At 38.3% G+C, this 20,359-nt stretch overlaps 1 protein-coding gene across 1 annotated transcript in view; it reads right to left on the reverse strand.

Moving 5' to 3' along the window:
- LOC107040154 overlaps positions 1-20,359 on the reverse strand; it is a 117,660-nt gene that overhangs the window by 33,917 nt on the left and 63,384 nt on the right. The window contains 3 exon segments of the mRNA XM_015260101.1: positions 10,519-10,578; positions 16,371-16,540; positions 18,111-18,157. Of these exon segments, the coding sequence (XP_015115587.1) occupies positions 10,519-10,578; positions 16,371-16,540; positions 18,111-18,157 (277 nt within the window).

The following is a 20,359-nucleotide window of genomic DNA, read 5'->3' on the forward strand; positions in this document are numbered from 1 at the left end:
GAATTTATGCATAAAAATCTGAGAAGCAAGAATTGATCATTTTTGCGTATGATAAATATGAAAAAATTAAAATTTGGGAAGTGAAGAATAATTGGTGAGTTAGAAAAATTTAGAAATTCTGTTTTTTTTCTCGTGATCAACAATTAGGCAACTTAGATATCTTTTTTGATGTAAATATAAAATTCACACAAAAAAATTAAAAATATATGGCGCAGAAATTTTTTTTGGCATTTGAAGAATTTGAAAATACCGGGGATTTTTTTCAGCGACTACTTCACGTGACTTATTGACCAATCAGAATTGAGAATTAGCGGTCAGGCAGTTTCGAGATATTTCAATATAAAACAACTTCATGCTTCTTTCATCTTAATAAATAGGATTCAAGATTAATTTTCAAACGTTATATTACAAGAAAGATACATGGAATATTGCACAGATTAATCATTTAATGTATCAACGGTATTCGTTAGAAATATTTTTTAACCTCATCAAAAAAGCTTTGAGTCACCGCTTTCAGTAATCAACGGAACAGAAATTGTCCTTCGATATTGTTTTATATCAATATAGCCGTAAGGAGTCATTGGCTCTGATTTTAAACAACTAAAACTCTTACGCAAAATGTACTGCTGACACAGAACACTGATATTTTTTTATTACCACTGACACGAGTGTACTGGCTCGAGAATTATCGACTTCGCTGAATTTCCCCCTCAGCATACACGAAATTAAGTACAAATCCTAGTAAACAAGTAGTCGCATTCTCTTATAAAATATTCATTGGGTTCAAATGATTTCAAGACTTCAGCATGATTTCAGAAATGATTTAAGAGAATTGAAATCATGTGATTTCAGTGATTTCGAATGATTTCAGCGTGATTTCAGATTAATTTCATGAAAGAATGGCGCCCTGATTTCGGGAGTGAGTAGCCCCTCGCATCAGTTAGTGAACGGAGAGAAATATTCAATAAAAATTACGTATCTTTTCCGTAATTCCAAAGCGAAATGTGGTTATAGGAAATTTTACGAAACTGTCACGTTATTTTTACTTAAAATCACGGAATTGTTCCAGAGCGTTCCGTAATTTTTATCTGAATTCTCCTGTGAAAAATTACGATAGCGTCACTTAAATTTTCTGCGTCGATTCCGTAATCGGTGAGCAAACTGTGAGTTCCGTAATTTTTACTGAACATTTCCTTCCGTGTGAGAAATCTCGGGAAAACGATAGAATTTTTTTCAATTTTTGTTTCTGGCATTTTTGAATGGATGTGAAGAAGTGGTGTGAGAGGGATGAATTCAGTGGAAAATTTTCCATTCCAACGCATTCCAAACGCCACAAAACGATCCATATTGTCCCACTAGTTATTGAGAAAAGTGAGAAAAACCAACATCACACAGCTTGTTAACATCAAATCTTGTCAAAAAAGACATTCACTTCACTGCAATCGTCACCTCACATCTCACAAATCTCATAACTTCTCATAAAGACCCTTTTTATTCTGAAACACAAGATTTATCTTCTCCGAGAAATTCTTAAAATTCCACTCAAGACTTTATGAACGTGTAAAAACTTGTGCCCCACTTTTTTCACCTCACTTCACTTTTCCTTACTTCTCAAGCGGAAGAACTTTATTTTTCACCCACGTGAAATGAATATGAAAATGAGACTTGAATTAAATAAAGCATGACGTCACTGGGAAAATACCCTCATAAAAAATTACTGAGAGATTAGAAGAACGATATAATTGAGAATATGGAGTGAACGGTATTGTATTTATAATTATTTTTTAAAAAAGTAAATATGTCAGTAATGAGTTGGATTACGAGAAAATGTCATTTAACATTTTTCATAGAAAATTGAATCCTAAAAAAGTGAAGTTTTATGATATTTTTCTTCAAAATTACTCATTAGCGAAATAAACGGCGGTTTCTGATGAAGAATATTCCAAACTCGACTCATCACAGATTCTCGTTCGATTGAATATTTTCCTGTGTAGAATTAATATGAAAATGAAACTTAAATTGAATAAAACATGGCTGCGAAAAGCTCTCATAAAAAATTATTGAGAGATAACTAGAAGGAGAGAATAATTTAGAGTATGAAGTGGAGTGCAATGTGGTATTTGTAATTAATTTTCAAATACGCAAATATCTCAGTAACAAGTGGTGATACGAGAAAATGGAGTTCTATTTTTTTCGTAGAAAATTGAATTCTCTTCAAAAAAAGTCTTGTGTAATTTCCCTCCAAATTCACTCACTACCGAGATAAACGGCGATTTGACACAACGAACATTCCAAATTCGACTTATTATGTATTTCCACTCGATTAACTATTTTCCCCGATGAAAAAATCGTAGGAGTAAGTTCCGGAGTAGCTGTACATTCACCGACACGACGTCACTGACGCGAATACCAAGGAATTCACTTGACTACAGCAATTATCACTCAGTGATTAGATAAGCAGAGCCGCACGATCAATAGTTACGTGTTTTCAGATTGTTTTGAAGCGACAATTGAGCGACGTTTGAACTTTCGAGGCTGCAATCCCAGGCCTCCTACCATATGGCTAACATATTCGTGTTGCATTGTGCCTGCAGTACGCACCGGCATGAGTTAATCGGGCTCTACATACTGCGTTGCCTCGCCAAAGTCTCAAGGTCGTTTTAGCACGGTATCGACATTAATATAATCACGTGCTTGAGAGTCTCGGCAAGATTCGATTGAAACCATTATGCAGATTGAATGAATGGGAACGGGTCAAATTTTTACTCATGACTTATGTGCTCACAAGTTTAGCAGTTGAAAAAAAGAAAATGGAATTTTTTCTTCTGGTGAGAAATCATTCTGCTTCCAGTTTTTTGGCGATAGTTTGAAAAACGGGAGAAGTGGAAGGATAAAAATACATCCAGGGAATTGCTTGCGTGAATTGAATGAATTTTATCTGAATAACAAGAATATTTTTGATATTTCTCTATATTATAAAAATCCAAATCGACTTCTGGTGATAAAATTAAGACTCCGAGATCGAAATTAAGACTCCAAAGTTAAGGGTCACAAGGTCATGAGGGTCAGAATGAGGGTCACGAGGTTTAAAATAAGGGTCCGGATATGTATGAAAAAATCCTATAGGATATCGTATAGGATTTCCTATAGGATTTTCTATAGGATTTCCTATAGAATTCACTATAGGGTTTTCTATAGAAAGTAACACACAAAACTGAGACTCGAAACCAATCGGTCACAAGGGTCCGGATTAGGGTCACAAATCTGATAGGAAATTCTATAGGGAATCCTATAGGGAATCCTACAGGAAATCCTGTGGGAAATCCTATCAGAAAAATCCTATAGGAAATGTTCGAAGTCTCCATAGGATTTCCTATAGGAAATCCTATAGCATTTTTTCATGCGTGGAGGGTCAGTATAAGGTTGACAAGTGTCAGAAAAAGGGTCACGGCGGTTAGATTAAGGGTCATAAGGGTCAAATTGAGGGTTATGTGGGTCAGATTAAGGGTATCAGGGGTCAGATTAAGGGGTTAAATTATCAGTAGTAATACCACGAGACCTCCAAAATTATCGGATACTTCCCGATTGTTTTGTTGCGTAGCAACGAGAGGGAGAAATTTTGCAGGTTAAAATCACGAGCGCGCAGCGCGAGGGATTTTTGTGCAAAACTTATCCCGATCGTTGATACGCAGGAAAACATGAGGAAAATGTTCGATTAATTTTGGAGGTCGAGTGGTATTCGACGGATTATTTTTGGTAATCGGATCCTTCCCAAACCGACTCATTTTAACTTTCTTGACGACTTTCTTTCACTCCACAGGATAATATTTGACAGTTATTTGGTTAGAGAAACAATTGCAGAGCTAGAGGGAAATTATCAAAAGCTAGGGGGAAATAACCGCTGTAATTTTAATTGGGAAGTACTTCATGTCATTGAATACTGAACTCTGATTGGCCCAGGGAAGGCCAGATACGATTACGAAAAATATTCACTTGTAATACCACAAGAGCTTCAAAATTATCGGGTATTTTCCGATAGGTTCGTTGCAAACAAACGAAGGAGTCAAGTTTTTCAGGTTAACGAGTGCGAAGCACGAGTGATTTTTCCTGAAAAACTTGACGACTTCGTTTGTATGCAGGGAACCTTGAGGAAAATGCCCGATTAATTTTGAAGCTCGTGTGGTATTCGGGGGATTATTTTTCCAATCCAAATGTCGGGTAATATAATTGGACCATGGGACGAAACTCACAATTGAGAAACGAAAATTGTATAATTAACACTCATTTCGAATAAAAATCCTCGGATTACCACAATTGAATTCAATCTGTCAATTTGACGAGGGGTTAATTCGACTGCGTGATGTTTTGTTTTTTATATAGCAACTACCAGAGAAAATTATCAAAAAATTATCAGTTGAAAACCCTGTAGCTTGTACCACGTGATGTCGAATGGGCCAATTATATTGCCCGATATTTGGGTTGGAAAAATAATCAATGCCAAAATGCCTAGAACGTGATTTTCCTCAGAAATTCACATCAGAAAGTCCATTCCACTCCTCGTTATCCCATAATAACTCAATGACGCAGAAAAAACAAGGCACTTAGGCGAAATCCACTCAATCACAAGCGATCAAAGATAATAAAAAAAATCATTAGACGGCCTAAACATTCCCTCGCAGCATCTGACCCGGATTATCATCCTAGCGATCGAGAATTAAAGCCCCAGGTCAAGTAAACTTGACCTCGCCTGCTCCTCCAGCTTTAAAATTACTTTACTCCCGATTTTTCATAGCCCCAGGTCATCTGATATTTTCAGACTCGAGGAGACGACAAATAATGCATCATGCAATCGATAGTCCCCCTTCCTCCCTTTCCGCTCTTCGCGATACTTTCAAGGGAGATGTGTCATTGTTAGATGTTCCTTTCCTTCAAGAATACATTAAATTTGCATGAAGTGAATACCAAATGGGATGAGACATTTTAGCATTTTCATGGCATCGATCGGATATTTTTAATGATTTAAGAATTTGCAGTGGGTGAACAAACATCAAGGTGTTTTTTTTCTGTTAATATTGATGATTTCAATTTTTTTAATGAGGGAATTGAGAAAAATTTTGTTTTGGAAGCTTTAAAATTTAAATTGTGCATTCATTTCGAAAATGACTGGTATAGAAAAAATATCGAGGAATATTTTTTACGCAGAGAAGAAAAGTTCCTACCCAGAGAGAATATAAAATTAAAAATTACTGTGTGAATATAGTTATCGAGGAGCATATCGGAATACTCTAAAATTTCTTTTTAGTTTTTAAAAAAAAGTTTTGTCGGCGCAAACAAGACTTGTTTGATAACTTGTTGGTTTTTCTCTTAGTGCAGCGTGTAATATAGTGTCAGCTAGATTTTACCAAATTCCAACTTTCTGCCCACACTGATTTTATCACAAAAATGAAGAATGTAAATTACTATTTAACTCGCCCTAGTTAGCGAGGTCTAATTCGATAGATATTATCATGAGGAATATTTCGAAGTTGAAAAATTTCATTTGATGCAGTAGAAAAATTTTGGAGAATCGCTGTATTTCAAAAATTAATGGACCGATTGAGCTGACATTTAGCTCAATTTAGAGAAGTGCCTCTAAGCAATACGAATTACGGGCCAAAATTTCAGTTTTTTAGCTATCGCTTTACGCCCTTTCATTATTGTTATTTTACATCGCTTTGACTCGGTGGAGTACACTGTTAAAAAATTTTGTCTGAATTTTTCGTGACAAATTCCGGAAATTTTTATCGTGTTCCAATTCCACTGAAATTTCAGCAAATCATGTCATTGAAAATTCAGAATTCCGTGGAAAAATCAAATAGAACTGCACAGAGAAAAAAAATTCCAGAATTTCTCTGGAAAAATGCAGGCAACTATTACCGTGTCCTCTGGTACAATTGGGTTCAATTGTCTGGCACCAGAAAAATTCCGGTGCTGCATAGTAAAAATTTCGTGACCGCATAATGAAAGCTTGATCCCTGACTGTTTTCTATTACATGATAAATTCTATTCAATAGTTAAAAATGAGTAAACATTGTCATTCAGCATATCATCATATTAATTTTGTTTTAACCTCTCCTCCATATCCTCTCCCCGATATTAAAAGCGGAATACGCGGCAAACGTAGTGAAACGTTTGACAGGCCAATGTATCTCTACAGCGTTATACATCTTAAGGAGAGAAAATAAGGGGCACTTATTTTATTTCTTAACCGTTTTATTACAACACTAATTAATATTTCACTGAACTGATATTATGAAAAACATTAACCCGGGGTTTCCCGCGAAGCGGGAGGGAAATGTAGCTTTGCTCCCGCCGGGACGGAAAATAGCATGTGTACCTCGGGCGGGAAAACGTGACTTTCCGCCCTTGATGCACAATATACGATTCACTACTCTTTGCGGTATATTTCGCCTGGAAAGACCATCTGAACCCACTTTACTGTGCGAGTACGATAATTTTTCTCGTATTTTTCTCGCCGTGTGTAAATTGTCGTTCCATTTATCCCTGAAAATGAATAGAAAACCAGAAAATCCTGGAAAATATATTCTTGAATTTTTAGGACAGTGACACTGAATGTGATTTAGGTGGAAAAATCATGAAATTTCAGATTTCACTGAAAATTCGAAGTAATTTGACACTGAATATTCATATTAGATTGGAAATTCAAATAAATTAAGGAATTCTCGCCTTAATGGCGCTTAACATTCTGGAATTTTACTGAATTTCCAGTGAAACCTGAAATTTCATGATTTTTCCCCCCTAAATCCCATTCAGTGTCACTGTCTTGAAAATTGGTAGTCAACTGTCCATGAAATTTCATTTTTTTTTCTAACAGTGTATATTGCGATGATGATCAAGACTTTAAAATGGTTAGATCTCACTACTCTACCCGACCAAGATTTAAAGTCGGAATCTTGCGCACGGGCACAGAGAGAAATGTTCAGTAAAAATTGCCGAACTCAATTACCGAAAATTTAAGTGACGTTATCGTAATTGTTTACCAGAGATTCAGGTAAAAATTACGTGACAGTTGCGTATAATTTCCTACAACCACACTTCGCTCCGGAATTACGGACAAAGATACGTAATTTTTATGGAATATTTCTCTCCATGTGAGGCTACGACCTTACCCACTGCGCCAGGCCGTCGGGTATTCCCTTTTTTGTGAAGATTCGTAAAAAAAATTGCAGGATTTGGCCCGCACATACGGATGTAAACACAGGCATTTTCTAAAAATATTTTTTCGAAATGTCTAATGACATTCTAAGTCGTTTGCAAGTAAAATTAGAGAATCGCAAGATCCATCGATTACAAAGCGTCCATTCGGAAGCAAAACATGGAATCGTTCCAATTTTCTTAAAATTTTCTCCTTTCTTAGGAATAAAATTCCCCCAAAAATCCGATCATGTTACCGAATTTCCAAGAAATCAAGTGAAATTTTCCCCAACACCGGCAAAAACGAATTTTCGCAGGCACTGGCGCGGTCTGAGGGCAATAATTCCTCTACACACAGCTACGTAATTTCCGGCAGTGTTACGCCAGCGTTTGTCGTTCAATTCGTTTCCTTTTGTGTCCGACACTGGCATTTTCCCTTTCTCCCCACTCCATCTCCCAAACAATTCCAAACGTAGGTGGATTTTCCCCTTTCTGTTCCCCAAATTAATATCATTCCATTGCATTATTCGTAAAAAAGGCAAAATCGAGGCATTTTATATCACTGTTCAACATAAAAATCAGTTACACAATGTAGCACTATCTCTACCCAGGGTAATTTTGTATCCTGGCGAGGCAGCGTACCATGCAGCGACTATAAATAAAAGTCGAGATGAGTTTCCTGGACTCTTGCATGCTGCATGCATTGTGTATTCCATATGTATAACCAGAAAACACACTCTGTTACATTTTTCCTACATGTCAGTTTCAACTTTAGAAAATTCCACTTAATTTCCATAATTTTTTTCTGTTTTTTTCATGACGAATAACATATGATACCTAGAGTTCACGTTTCTGTGATTAAAAAAATTGGTGTGATGCGTAAGGTAGATATAACGTTTTTGTTAAAACGGGAGATTATCTTGGGGATAAGTGGCTTTAGAAACATATATCACAAGACAATTTTTGTGGAAAGTAAAGTTCTTGAAAAAAAATTCGCTTTTTCATTTTCTTTCAGAATTCATTTATGGAGCACTTGAGGCTGTTCAAAGATTTGCACAATAATGAAAAAATGAACAATTGTTGTAAAAATATAAAATAAATACATTTTGATCCATACATTTAAGGGGAAACTACTATGAGTTTTAAAAGTCGCGGACGATGGGAGTGAGATTTCTCATGCATTGAAGATTGATTATACAAAAATGAATAATTAGTACAAAAAAATTAATTGTTTATTGTTCGTTTGGCCCGTCCACGCTTACAAAGTTGAAAATAGTCCAGGATCTCCAATTATTGAGCTACAGAGTAATTTTTTTCAAAATCCCCTGTAGAAAAATCCGTGTCCGTAACCAGGGTTTTTCCTGTGGTTTCTGTACTCAAGTCCTTCCTGTTTCATGAACCATAGCTTTCTGATTTGCCCAATTGTACCAATTGTTCATTGACTTATGAGAGTTGTAGGCGAAAATTGATTTTTCATGTTTCACTTGGAAAATTAACTTTGGTTGAATTTTTCGATGCTCCTAAGGAAACTAGGCAGGGATATCTACATATAATTTTGAACAGCATTTACTATTCTTCAAAAAGGTGTATGACAAATACGATTTGATTTAATTTTCAGGGAGTTATTGTAGATTGTTTTCATTTTTTACGTTGTCACACCCCAGAAATGACTGTTTTTGCCATTTATTGAGGCCTTAGACTTGATCAGCGGGTATATATCATATGTCAATTTCAAAATCTTATCGAGTTCATCAAATTGAGATCCCATATTATCTATTTCCATTTTTCTCCTTCTAATGGCGATATTTGTTCGCTTTCTGTTCAAATCTATAGAGATATCTTATGCCTTGGTGAAAATATATTAAATTACCTTGAAATTGCCCCCTGAACTATTTGCTTGAAGCTAATTTTTCTTAACATACGGTAGTTCTTATCCAAAAATTGAAGTTCAAGATGTTTATTGTAAATTCAGCTTGGTTTGGATTTTTCTATAACTATTGGTCAAGTGAATGAAACTATTCATATACCATTTCAAAAGGTATTTGTTGTTCTAGAACGTAAAATAGTATATTGTGTTACCAGTGCGTAAAGTTCCACTTTTTCACACGCACGTGTAATACATCCTATTTTTTGTGGTACCTGCCGAGTTCACTTTTTGAAACGGTAGTGGGGGTAATGTGGTTGTTTTTGTGCACGAATGAGTAAAGCTGAAGAGCGTTCGTAAAGTGAATTTCGAGTGCGTAAAGCGAAGCGGAGCGGAGTTTATGCACGAGAATTCACCTTACGCACGCTCGTGAACTTTACGCATGCCGTGCGGAAAATAACTGCTTTACGCACACTAATCCGTTTCGAAAAGTGCACTTTTGAGGCAGGGATCACAAAAAGCAGGGGAATTAGCACGTGTGGAGCGCACGTTCCTCCTAGTTTTTGACAAAAAACCTCTGTATCTCAAAAATTGTAGGCCCTGTACTATTTTAAACATTTTAAGCATCTGCGGGGTAAACGAACAATCAACAGTTAATTTTTTTGCACTAATTATACGTGTTTAGACATACAATATCGATCTTCTATGTATGCGAAATCTCACTCCAATAGCCCGCGACTTCTAAACCTCATAGTAGTTTCTCCTTAAATTTTTTTTTACTGAACTACATATGTGCGTTTATGAATTTCTATTAAAAATAATTTTGAAATGAATAGAAAAAAAATTTCATTCGATTGAAATGTGGCATTTCTCTGGGTGCACAATAGCTCATGGAAGAATTTTGCAAATGATTGTTTTCTCTTCATTAAACAATCTCTCTATTCATTTAAAGTTGTGAATTGTTGATGGAATCCGTAGTGATGCAAAGGTTCAAATTATTATACGTGAATAGTTCAACGGAATGTAATACAAACTTGCGCATTTTCCAGTTCTAACCATGCAAATAACGAGCACTAATTGAGAATCTCACTGCATTCAGCATTATTTCCCTTCAACAACGCGGACTATATAGAAGGTTAAAATGTGTTTGAATTACTCCGGAACATTTTAATGAAAACCCTTTTCCATCGAAATGCGGAGCAGTCGTGATTGTAGATAGGAAAAATGTTCCCCGAAAAAAAAACTAGTGACATATATCTTAATGAAGAAAACCTCGTGGTCCTCGTGACTGTAATTCCAATGTTTATACATTTACCACTGAATAGCATTTGGTCATTCTGTATTATTCACATGACAATGTACCGGGAAAAAATGACGAGTGATGCATGAGAACGACGAGGCAGAAAACAACAGGAAATGTATCAATGAGATCGACAATGTTTTTTTTTATTCTGAATTACCTGGTCGCTCGATTCTGCTCTGATGAGTTTTTGGTGGCGGCGGGGGTGCATTCGTGTACTCTATGAAACGTTTCGAAAAATAAAAATCAACGAAAATGAAAAGAAATGATAACGAAATGTAAAAGACGTTCAAACCGTGCAGAGACAAACCTAGGCTGATTAATATAAGTTTTACATTTCATTGAATATGTCGAAAACAAAGAGCGATAGAATAATTCAGCTAGTCTTAAATTAGAGTCAGCAAAATTTTCAATCCCAACGTCACGTCATCTTCCCCTTTTCGTTCAATGATTTCACCAAAATTGCGAAAGAAAAAACTAATCGATTATCGACTATCGTATTTCCTAAGTTTGTCTCTACATGAGAATCAGATTGAATCCCTCAATAACAGTGATCAGGTTAGAATAACTATCTCCCACCGAACCTTCAAAAGTAACTGTTGGCCGAGCAGTATAAGTAGGCATAGGTGGCCACCAAGCCTTCCTAACATTGGGCGCTGGTGGTAAAGGTGGTGGTGGTTGATATCTGTACCTCGGCCGATGTTTACTCGGATCGAATGGCTGATTGGCAAACGGATCGTGCGGTTGTTTGAGAATCGACCCAGGTCTCTTCCCCCCCGTCACCTTCACCTCCTTGCTCCGCTCGCCCCTCTTGGGTAGAGTCGCGGCTTTCCTCCTGACCACCTCCCCCTTTCCACTCTCAAGATCCGGCGGAAGTGAGATTGACCTGGCATTATCACGCTTGCTGGGATACTTGTGGGCGACCCATTTGCCCGCCAAATACGGCGAAATGTCCCTCAATTCGTGAACATCAGGCGCCGAGGTAAACAAGTCGCCGAGTATCGACATTCCCTCAGCATCCAATTTCTCAAACTTCTCCCGTATTCGTCCAACAGGTCTTTTCGCCTCAAGCTCCTCGGTTTCTGCTTTGATCGCCAGGGAATTCATCGAGCTAGACCTCGACATGCTGTCCTTAAGCTCAGCTGTTTTACTGATAACATTGATGTGCGGCATCTGGAGGTCCTCCAACCGTAGCGGAATCCGTGGAATCGGTGGTGATTTGTTCCTCCACTTGGTTCTTCCTCTCCGTGGTTCATATTTTCGCCTCAACCAAGCTACATCAGATACTTCCTTCGGCTTGAACACAATCTTCTTCTCTTCCACCCGCTTCAACAAATTTCTTGTCAATTCCGGATCACTCTGGAATCGCTTCGGTGTCGCTGCCTGCTTAACCCGACCACCCGATAAATCCTCCAAACTCTCAAATTTGTCCCTGAGTCTTCTCACTGCACCATGCTTCACCAGATTCAAATAAGCCCGCCAGTACCTCTCCGGATCCGGCGAGACACTACGATGACGAATGCTCTCCCAACTCCCGGTGGATGTTGACACGCGACATGGACTGGCGCTGCGTGGTCGATTGTCCTCGTGTTCCCTGCGTAAAATGCCAGCAAATCGGCCACGTGGAACGTCGGGCGAGGCGGAAGTGCTTCGCCCCTTCTCACTTCCGGGTGAGGTCGTTCGTCCCTGAGTACCGGTGCGATGTGAGCGAAGGGGCAAGGTCGCATACCTCGCGGATTCCATCTCACCGAATAGTTCTTTCAAATCTGCGAAGCTCTGCGATGACGACAGTTTGGACTTCTTAAGAGATTTTTCGAGTGGTCTTTTCTGACTCTCGATGCTCTCGAAGAATTCAATCTTCTTGGGCACATCTTCTGGCTCGTTCTCACGTCGAACAACAGTTTTCACCGAGTTCTCAGAGCTCTCAGTTGCGGAATCAACTTCACTGCCGGAGGCATTTCGCAGGGGAGCCGTTGGTGGAGCAGTCATCGTCAATAAAGGAGGCTTTCTGCTCCATTCCTCAAGGACATTCTCTACTTTGATTCGATCAGCATGACTGTCACCATTCGGCGTTAAAACGAGCAGAAAATCACTTTTCTCTTTAGCCTTGAAGCCATCCCCATCCAAAGAAGCCTCCAGGGAATAACACGTCCTCGGTGACGTGCTGTTTGTCGTAGGGCTTTGCGAGTGATTTTTTGCTGATGCTACTGCAATGGCACCACGCGTCTCACGGGGCGTCACCGGAGACGTCAACTCCCCTCGTTTCGACATCTTGTGAAGGATTTCCTTGCCCAGGGTTAAGGACAGCCGTTTTTTGTCGGCCTCCGAAAGTAAACTCGGTTTATCCCTTCTTAATCTGTCCAAACTCCTCCCATTGCTGATGGACCCACTCCTCTTCAACGGAGACGTCAATTTTGTCTCCGATGATGCTCTTATGTCCGACATCAACATCGAGTGACATCTGACATGAAGTCCCTTTGACTCTTCAATCCCCTCACCAAACTCCTCAGGAACTACAACTTCATACTGTGATTTCGTAACTGTCTGGACCGTCTGTTTTATCTCCTCACACGTGTCAATCTGGTCACACTTCTCTCCCTCATCCTTCACTCCCCCCTTCCTACCATTCTCCGTGCCATAGATTTCATTCAATTGATTCTTCAAAGTGTTCACTTGCTCCACCGATAAACTACTCCAAAACTTGTTACTACCGCCTAAACTTTTCTGCAGAGTAGGTTGAATATACTTATCGATCTCCTTCTCTCCATTCGCTTTCTTTGTCATGTTACTAGCTACATTCACAACTGAGTTACCTCTCCACAGTGGCTTATAAACGTCTTTCTTAGATGCAATATCACGTCTTCTGGTAGTCTCAAGTTCACTTTCCTCCTTAGCCAACCTGTGAAAACTCTCGCGTATGTTGTCCACTGATCTTTCTTTGCACCTTAGACCACAATCGCCACGCCATCTATAGCTCTCAATGTCCTTTGTACTGAACAAAAAATCCTTTTCACGTTGAACATCTTTGAGTTTACCGTAAAGGGTTTTTAACTCTTGCTCAGCCCGTTCTTTGGCACGTATTTCACGCCAGCGATCGTAGTCGATGATCTCCTCGTTCTTAAAACGACGTCGCATATCACTGGTTGATGTTGTCTTCACTAGTTCACCCATTCGTTCGAGACTGGCGTAGAAGTCGTGGAGTTCTTTGTACCTTGAGGACTTTTTCTTGGAGTGAAGGATCTCGAAGAGATAGCGTTGATACTCAGCTTTGTTGATGGGAGGAGATTCCAAGGAACTTGTGCTCTTAGCTAAAGACAAATTCGAGCCGAAAGTAATCTTCCGGCGTTCGGAGTCGTCAGCTTCACTCGCGCTCTTTGCTCTGATCTTGAGCGGGGGAAATTCTGATCTCTCTTGCTTGAGGCTTCTGATCCGCCTGCAGGCAGCGGAACGCGTTGGAGATGGGGAGGAGGACCGTGAAATCGAAGGGATCATCAGTTTTGATGAAACTTCCGATACCGAAGACACTTTGATCGGGGGCTCACTGAGGCTTCTCTCCTTCAGGCCTTCGTTATTTAATTCTGGACTGCGACCCCTGAGAGAGGCGGATGATCCGAACTCGTCCATTCCGATGAGACTGTCGAATTTACTGATCTTCTGGAATGGTGAGCGGCCCGGCCAGCTGACACCGTAGGGACTGGAGCTGCGGGAGGATAGACTGTCCTTCTCCCAATTTTTGAAGCGAGATGTTGACACCGGCCGCTTCGTTGAAAGATAGACATTGAGAGAGCGGAGAGAAGGTTCCGATTTGTAGGAATCAGTTCCAAATTCTTGAAACATTCGAGCGCGTTCCAGGACAGAAGACCTCCTGAGGGTGCTAGACTGCGATGGTGTTGGCGAAGGAATGTTACGAAGGAAGAGATTCTGGAAGAAATTATCGGTCCTTGTAGCTTCCGTATGTTGCTTGATTCGTTCCATCGTCAATTTTGGTTCACTTTTTACTGATTCAGTTGATTTATCCGTAATCTTCTTTCCCTTTTTCTTATCGAAATCAACTTTACCGTTTGTCTTTTTTGTTTTTGATGATTTAACCTTAGAATTCTTCGTGTTCTTCTTCTTCTCAACGTTCTTTGTTATAACAAAGGGGTCCGGCTTCTTGTTCGGAGGTTTCACAATCGTCTGCGGTTTATCAGGACCCCTTTTACGTGTACCTGGATCACAGACTATCGTAGCTGGTGGAAGAGCTTGTTGGATATTGGTGAATTTATCCCTCCCCTTAGCTGTCAATGATTTTTGTCTAAAAGTTTCCGTAATGGTTTTACCTGAAGTAGCGGACACCGGTGAGAAACTTCTTAACGTCTGACTCACCCCTGTCGTACGCTGGTTATCTCGAGACTTTGAGATTACTTTGGATAACCCAGTATCTTGGCTTTTCACCCTGGATAACGAGGAGTTACTCCTGATGACAGATCCTGTTAATGCATTACTCGCGTCTACCTGTCGACGTAACCTTCTAACTTCAACTGGTGACGACGATAAGTCCGTGGATGAGGCACGTTTTAAAGTTTCATCTGTATCCTTCTTACAACGACGAACTTTTTGGTCTCTTTTTATAGCCGGAGGAGAGCTATTTGCTCGTATCTGGCGTGATGGTTCTGTTGATATAGCTGGCTTGGTGAGTCTTCCAGCTGGAGGTTTGAGTTCTGTTGTTCTCGATAAGGTCGATGATTTGGTTACGCGTATTGATTTATCGGGCTCCGATTTTTTCAACAGACACGGCTCGGATTTTCGTTTGGGGAGGGTTGACCGCTGGAGTTTTGGTCGATACGGGGATGATGGACTCGCCGAGGAAGCGCGTGGTATCGTTGAATTTCTAGGTGTTCTCGCCTGCTCGTGTTTTAACAACTTGTTGCTCAGTCTCTCCCTCAGGAATCTGATATTTGATGTTGCCTCGGCACTGAAACACTGCTCGTGCCGGGGATTAGGGGGGTGTGGGTAACTGGATGCGTAGAGTTTCAAGGTTACACTGTGTCGAGAGGATAATCTCCTTGGGGGTGATGGTGGACGATTTGGGGATGTCGGCCTTTGTCGTGAAACAGAGGTGATTGATTGGGAAACTCGTCCTGGGGATTTGGTGGGGAGTGTTGTGATGAGATTGGCGCGCGATGGCACTATTGTTGATGATGGGGTAGACCTTCTGTACCTATCGAGGGTCATCGAAGACATCGAATTCGACGAAGTCCTGCGACGAACACGTATTCTGGTTAATGTCCGAGATATCGGAAAGTACTCAATTTCAGCGTCGTCTGTGGACAAATATTTTTGATGGATTTTTTTGATTGTTTTTTTTTATTGGGGTTGTCCTTTATTTTTGTAGCTATCCCAGGGTCCTTTCACCATTAGGCTGTCATTCGTGGAGCGGTGTTTATTTTCTATGGATGGATTTTTTACTAATCCTCTTCGTGCCAGTGAGTTAGCAGTAAAAAAAATACGCAGAGGTTTTTGTAAAAATATTATTGAAAATAAAAATTGAGTAAAATATAACCTGAGCACCCATTATTGAGAGATTCCTGAGGCACAGCAGTGCTGATTGTGTTTGGTTTGGGTATTAATGTCGTAAATAATGGCTTTATTCAACGATAAATGCCGAATATGTGGTGTGGTATGTGTGAAACGAGTGGATTTTCAATATAGTTTAACAGCGTTTTGATGTTCTGCTAGTGATCGTGCCAAAATTCAATGCCATGCAGTAAAAACTTGTCATTCAGGTCAAATAATTGAAAATTATTTCAAGCTTCGTAGGTATTCACGGTCAAGTCACTAAGCAAACTCTTAAGAAAACGGCAACTTCTACAATGAATCTATCGAATGCACGAAGATAAATATGTTGGATAATTTGGTAAGCCTGTGTAGAGTTTTAAATAAATTTGCCAAAGCGAGTAAAAGTTTGGTTGCATTTTTCTTTCATTTTTGTTGAGTTAAAAATTTTATTTTCTAGAAGTATAATGAGCTTACCTTTTGGACGCTCGGGAGCTGGTTTCCGAAGACCGTGAAGTGGAACGTCACCGCCCTTCTGCACTGTTTTATATGCCAATCTCTGTTCAAGTGGACTCAGAGGACTGGCGTCATCACGGCGACGGAAAATAAGAGTTGAATCGCTCTCGTAGCCGGATTCCTTCAGAGCACTGCAGGGAAAACATTGTGTACAGATGTTTGTGGAAAATAAGAAGTGTTTTTTTTTCTTCATCTCAATAATTGAATTTCAATTTTTTTCTATTTTGATTCGAAAATCTCAAAAAATAAAAACAAATGTTTTCGGAAAAGAACTGTGGCAAGAAAAGTTTTGTTTGATTCTTACTGAACAGTCGAAATTTTTCAAAAGTACAAAGAAATGAGAAAAGCCAAGTCATAAATATCAAATGAATGGCCATTAGGCACAATCAGATATCTATAAGAAAAGTATTTCTGAATCGAATAAGGATTGGGTAAAAATTCTCTATGAAATAAAAAATCTGTAGAAGCAGGACCAACATCCTTGGTATGAATTAGAATATAGAGATTAGATGGATACTCGAGAGTGAGTTGAAAAACTCCGTAGCAAGGACGTTGATCCTGCTTCTAGTAATTTTTTATTTCATCGGGAATTTTTCTCCAATTCTTATTCGATTTAGAAATATTTTTCTCATCGACATCTGATTGTGGCTTATGGCCGTTCATTTAAAATTTCTAACTTGACTTTTTTTCATTCCTTCGTATTTTTCAAAAATTTCTACTGTTCAGTAAGAATCAAACTAAATTGGTTCTTCGCGCAATTTTTTTACAAAAACATTTGTTTTTGTTTTTTAAGGTGATTTTGCAAGTTTTTTCAAAACGGCCACATGATTATTCTCCTGACCTTTTATTTCTGTTTCCCGAAATGGAATAAAAGTTTTTTTTTACTTTTTTCCACTCACGAAAACGAAAGTTCTACTGAATTTCAATCCCATCACTTTCGAGAATTCATTTATGCACAGAATCCAAATGAAAAATATCTGTGGAATTCATCATTCATGCGTCAAATTTAATTTGTAAATTCCCGGGCTCCCTCCTTGGTGCGTGTGGTTGTATTGTGCTGCTACCAACTCCGTACCAAAAAAAATGATAGGAGATAATATGAAATGCGAGAATATGCGTATAAACCCGTTGCTGTACGCATAATTTTTTAAATATTGATTTGAACAAAAAAATTGTTACATCAATGAGAAGCTTGTGGCCGATTGATATAATGTAAATAAGCGTGTTTTTCATGTAGCTTGTCATGTTTGCAGTTCATTTAATGGATATGTTTCAGAGGGAGTGGGGATTGAAACTCAGATTGAAATGATTTGAAGGCCAAAATTCAAGTTTTTTTTTTCATTTTTCTGGCAAATTATTGATCGGATTGACGTGAAATAATATACTGTTTTTGCGTTTTATCATTATTGACTGGCTCACGAAGTTTCATGGTAGTGCAATCATTTTCCTGCATTTTTTCTAAAGTTTTGTGAATTTCCGAAAAGTTAAAAAAAACGCAGGAAAATGATTATGTAATGAAAGTAATAATGATTGCACGATCATGAAATTTCGTGAGTCATTAAGTAATGATAAAACGCAAAAACGGTATATTTTTTCACGTCAACCCGACCAACAATTTACCAAAAAAAATTGAAAAAACGTGAATTTTGGCGAAATGGTGTAACACATTTTTAAGAATATAAAAATTTAATGAATACTCACTGACTCATGTATGGCTTGGCAGCATGTGGATTACGTTGATCGAAAGGCTGAAATATTGTAATAACATAATTATTTCCAGTCTTAAGCATCACAATAATTAATAGTTAGACCTTAGTGTAATAATCTCGTGGATGTCATTCGAAATACTCATTAAACTTGGAGCATGCTTGTGAAAACGCGTGCACGGCGAAATAATTTTACCGAAATAATGAGATAGTTACAGTGTCCCCTCGTGTAATACTGTATATAAACTCTTCTGACCTCGGCGAATGTAACATTTTTTTTGCTCTATTTCATTTATTCAAGAGCCGTCACGAGTAATTAACGAATGTGAACGACTCTGCAAATGGGTACTACATATGCTAGCGGATTGAATCAATGGTCACAGAAATAAAAAAAACCCTCAACTGAAAAAAATGAAGTTTCACCTTTTTACTTCATTTTATGTGAAAAAATATTAATGATGTTCCGTTTGAATGAAATTTCAATGACTACAAAATGAATCAGAGACTGGGGCAAGATGAATTGTCTTGATCATCAATGATTCGGAATCTGTGAAGTACAATTTTTTTTAATTCAGTGAATAATGTAAACGACTTTTCCACATGTTGATTGAAGAAAAAACATGCTGCACATATAAACAAACAAGCGACAGTGAGTCTGAAGGTGAGACCAATTAAAACGTGTTAACGATGACACCGATGAGTCTAATGAGAAAAGAAGCAATGAATTTAAAGCAGCAGTAGCTTGACAAAATCAAGTGTGATAATAGCGAGAGAACTCTAGCCAACGAAGGGAAAACGGATTATTCATGGTTGGAGATGATTTTGAATGGATCCAAAGGAGTAAACATCTAAATGACACGAGGTGTAAAGTGGAATACAGCCATATATGCATTCAAACAACATTCATGAATAATTTCAAGAGAATCCTGAGTGGCTGCTGGTGATGATAAATGATAAAACAGTTGGAAAGCCATCCTAATAGATGAAAACCACATCTGAATGCGACCACAATGCAAAGAATTGGCTGTGTTTTTGGATTACAGTTATGAATAGAAAAAAAATTCATAATAATCTCAACATATACCGGATTGAGCGAAAGTTGAAAACTTCAGCTTCATTTTAAAGATTATGTCGTTTTTTCTTTTATGAATAATTGTAAGAATAGAAGACATTTAATGATCACACAACATTGACCCTAAAACACAAGCAAATACACAGCACTATCGAAACGTTCTACACCAGGGATGCGAAATGACGTCACGTTTTGAAATCTGTCAGGTCACAAAAATATTACGGCCATGTGACCGTCATGTGACGTCACGTTTTTTCATGTCATAATTTGGGTCACACTGTCGATTCACATATGATAATCAACTAGTTAGATGTAATGTGACCGTCAAAAATTTTTCTGTTACAAAATCTTGTCACACATTTTCAAATTGCATCGGTTGTTCGTTTCGAAGGTTCACTTGCCCACGCGCCCAGCGCCTGAAGGCCTTCAGGTAGAGAATATTGAATGTGGAGTGAATTTTTCAGTTGAAAATTTCTGTAGAATATCCGGTTTCAAAATTGTGTGTAATTTTCAGATGAATATCATGTCAAAAATTGGGATGAAAAATTGGTGTGAATTTATTTTATTCGTTGATCTCAACTGTTCGACCATTCCCAGTGAGAAAAATGACACTTCGTCAATAAACTCACCACTAATTTTTCTTTTTTAAACCGAAATACGACTGACACGCATATTGACACTTTGTGATTGTCCATCCATGGAGGTAATCATGGGGAATTTTCGAATTTTGAACTAGTTACCCCCACCCGGGGTGCCACTAATTAGATGAGATGTGACGGTGACAGTAAAACAGTCCCGTTTGTGTCTTGTGTAGGGTTGAAAACATCGATTTTTCATGCCCGAACATCGATGTTTTTCATTAGATGTTTTCAACGGCCGATTAATCGATTTTCGATTCTTTTTTCCAAACATCGATGCTTCTGACCGAGCTAACAACATTTTTTATTTTTTTGTCGAATAATAATATTGATTGATTGCGAATAAACAAAATAATAATTTATCCGCAATCAGAAGTAACTATTTTCTACAGTAGCATGTATCTTATAAATGATAAGTGAATAAGTCCAATAGTCTATTGTTTTTAAAAATGTGATTTTTAAATTTTTGTTCCTATGTCATGAGAAAAACATCGATTTTTTAAATCATCGATGGTTTTTCCAGAAGAATCGATT

Source organism: Diachasma alloeum, unplaced genomic scaffold (genome assembly GCF_001412515.2).
Source record: "Diachasma alloeum isolate Michigan unplaced genomic scaffold, Dall2.0 Dall_scaffold_00323, whole genome shotgun sequence".
NCBI lineage: Eukaryota > Metazoa > Arthropoda > Insecta > Hymenoptera > Braconidae > Diachasma > Diachasma alloeum.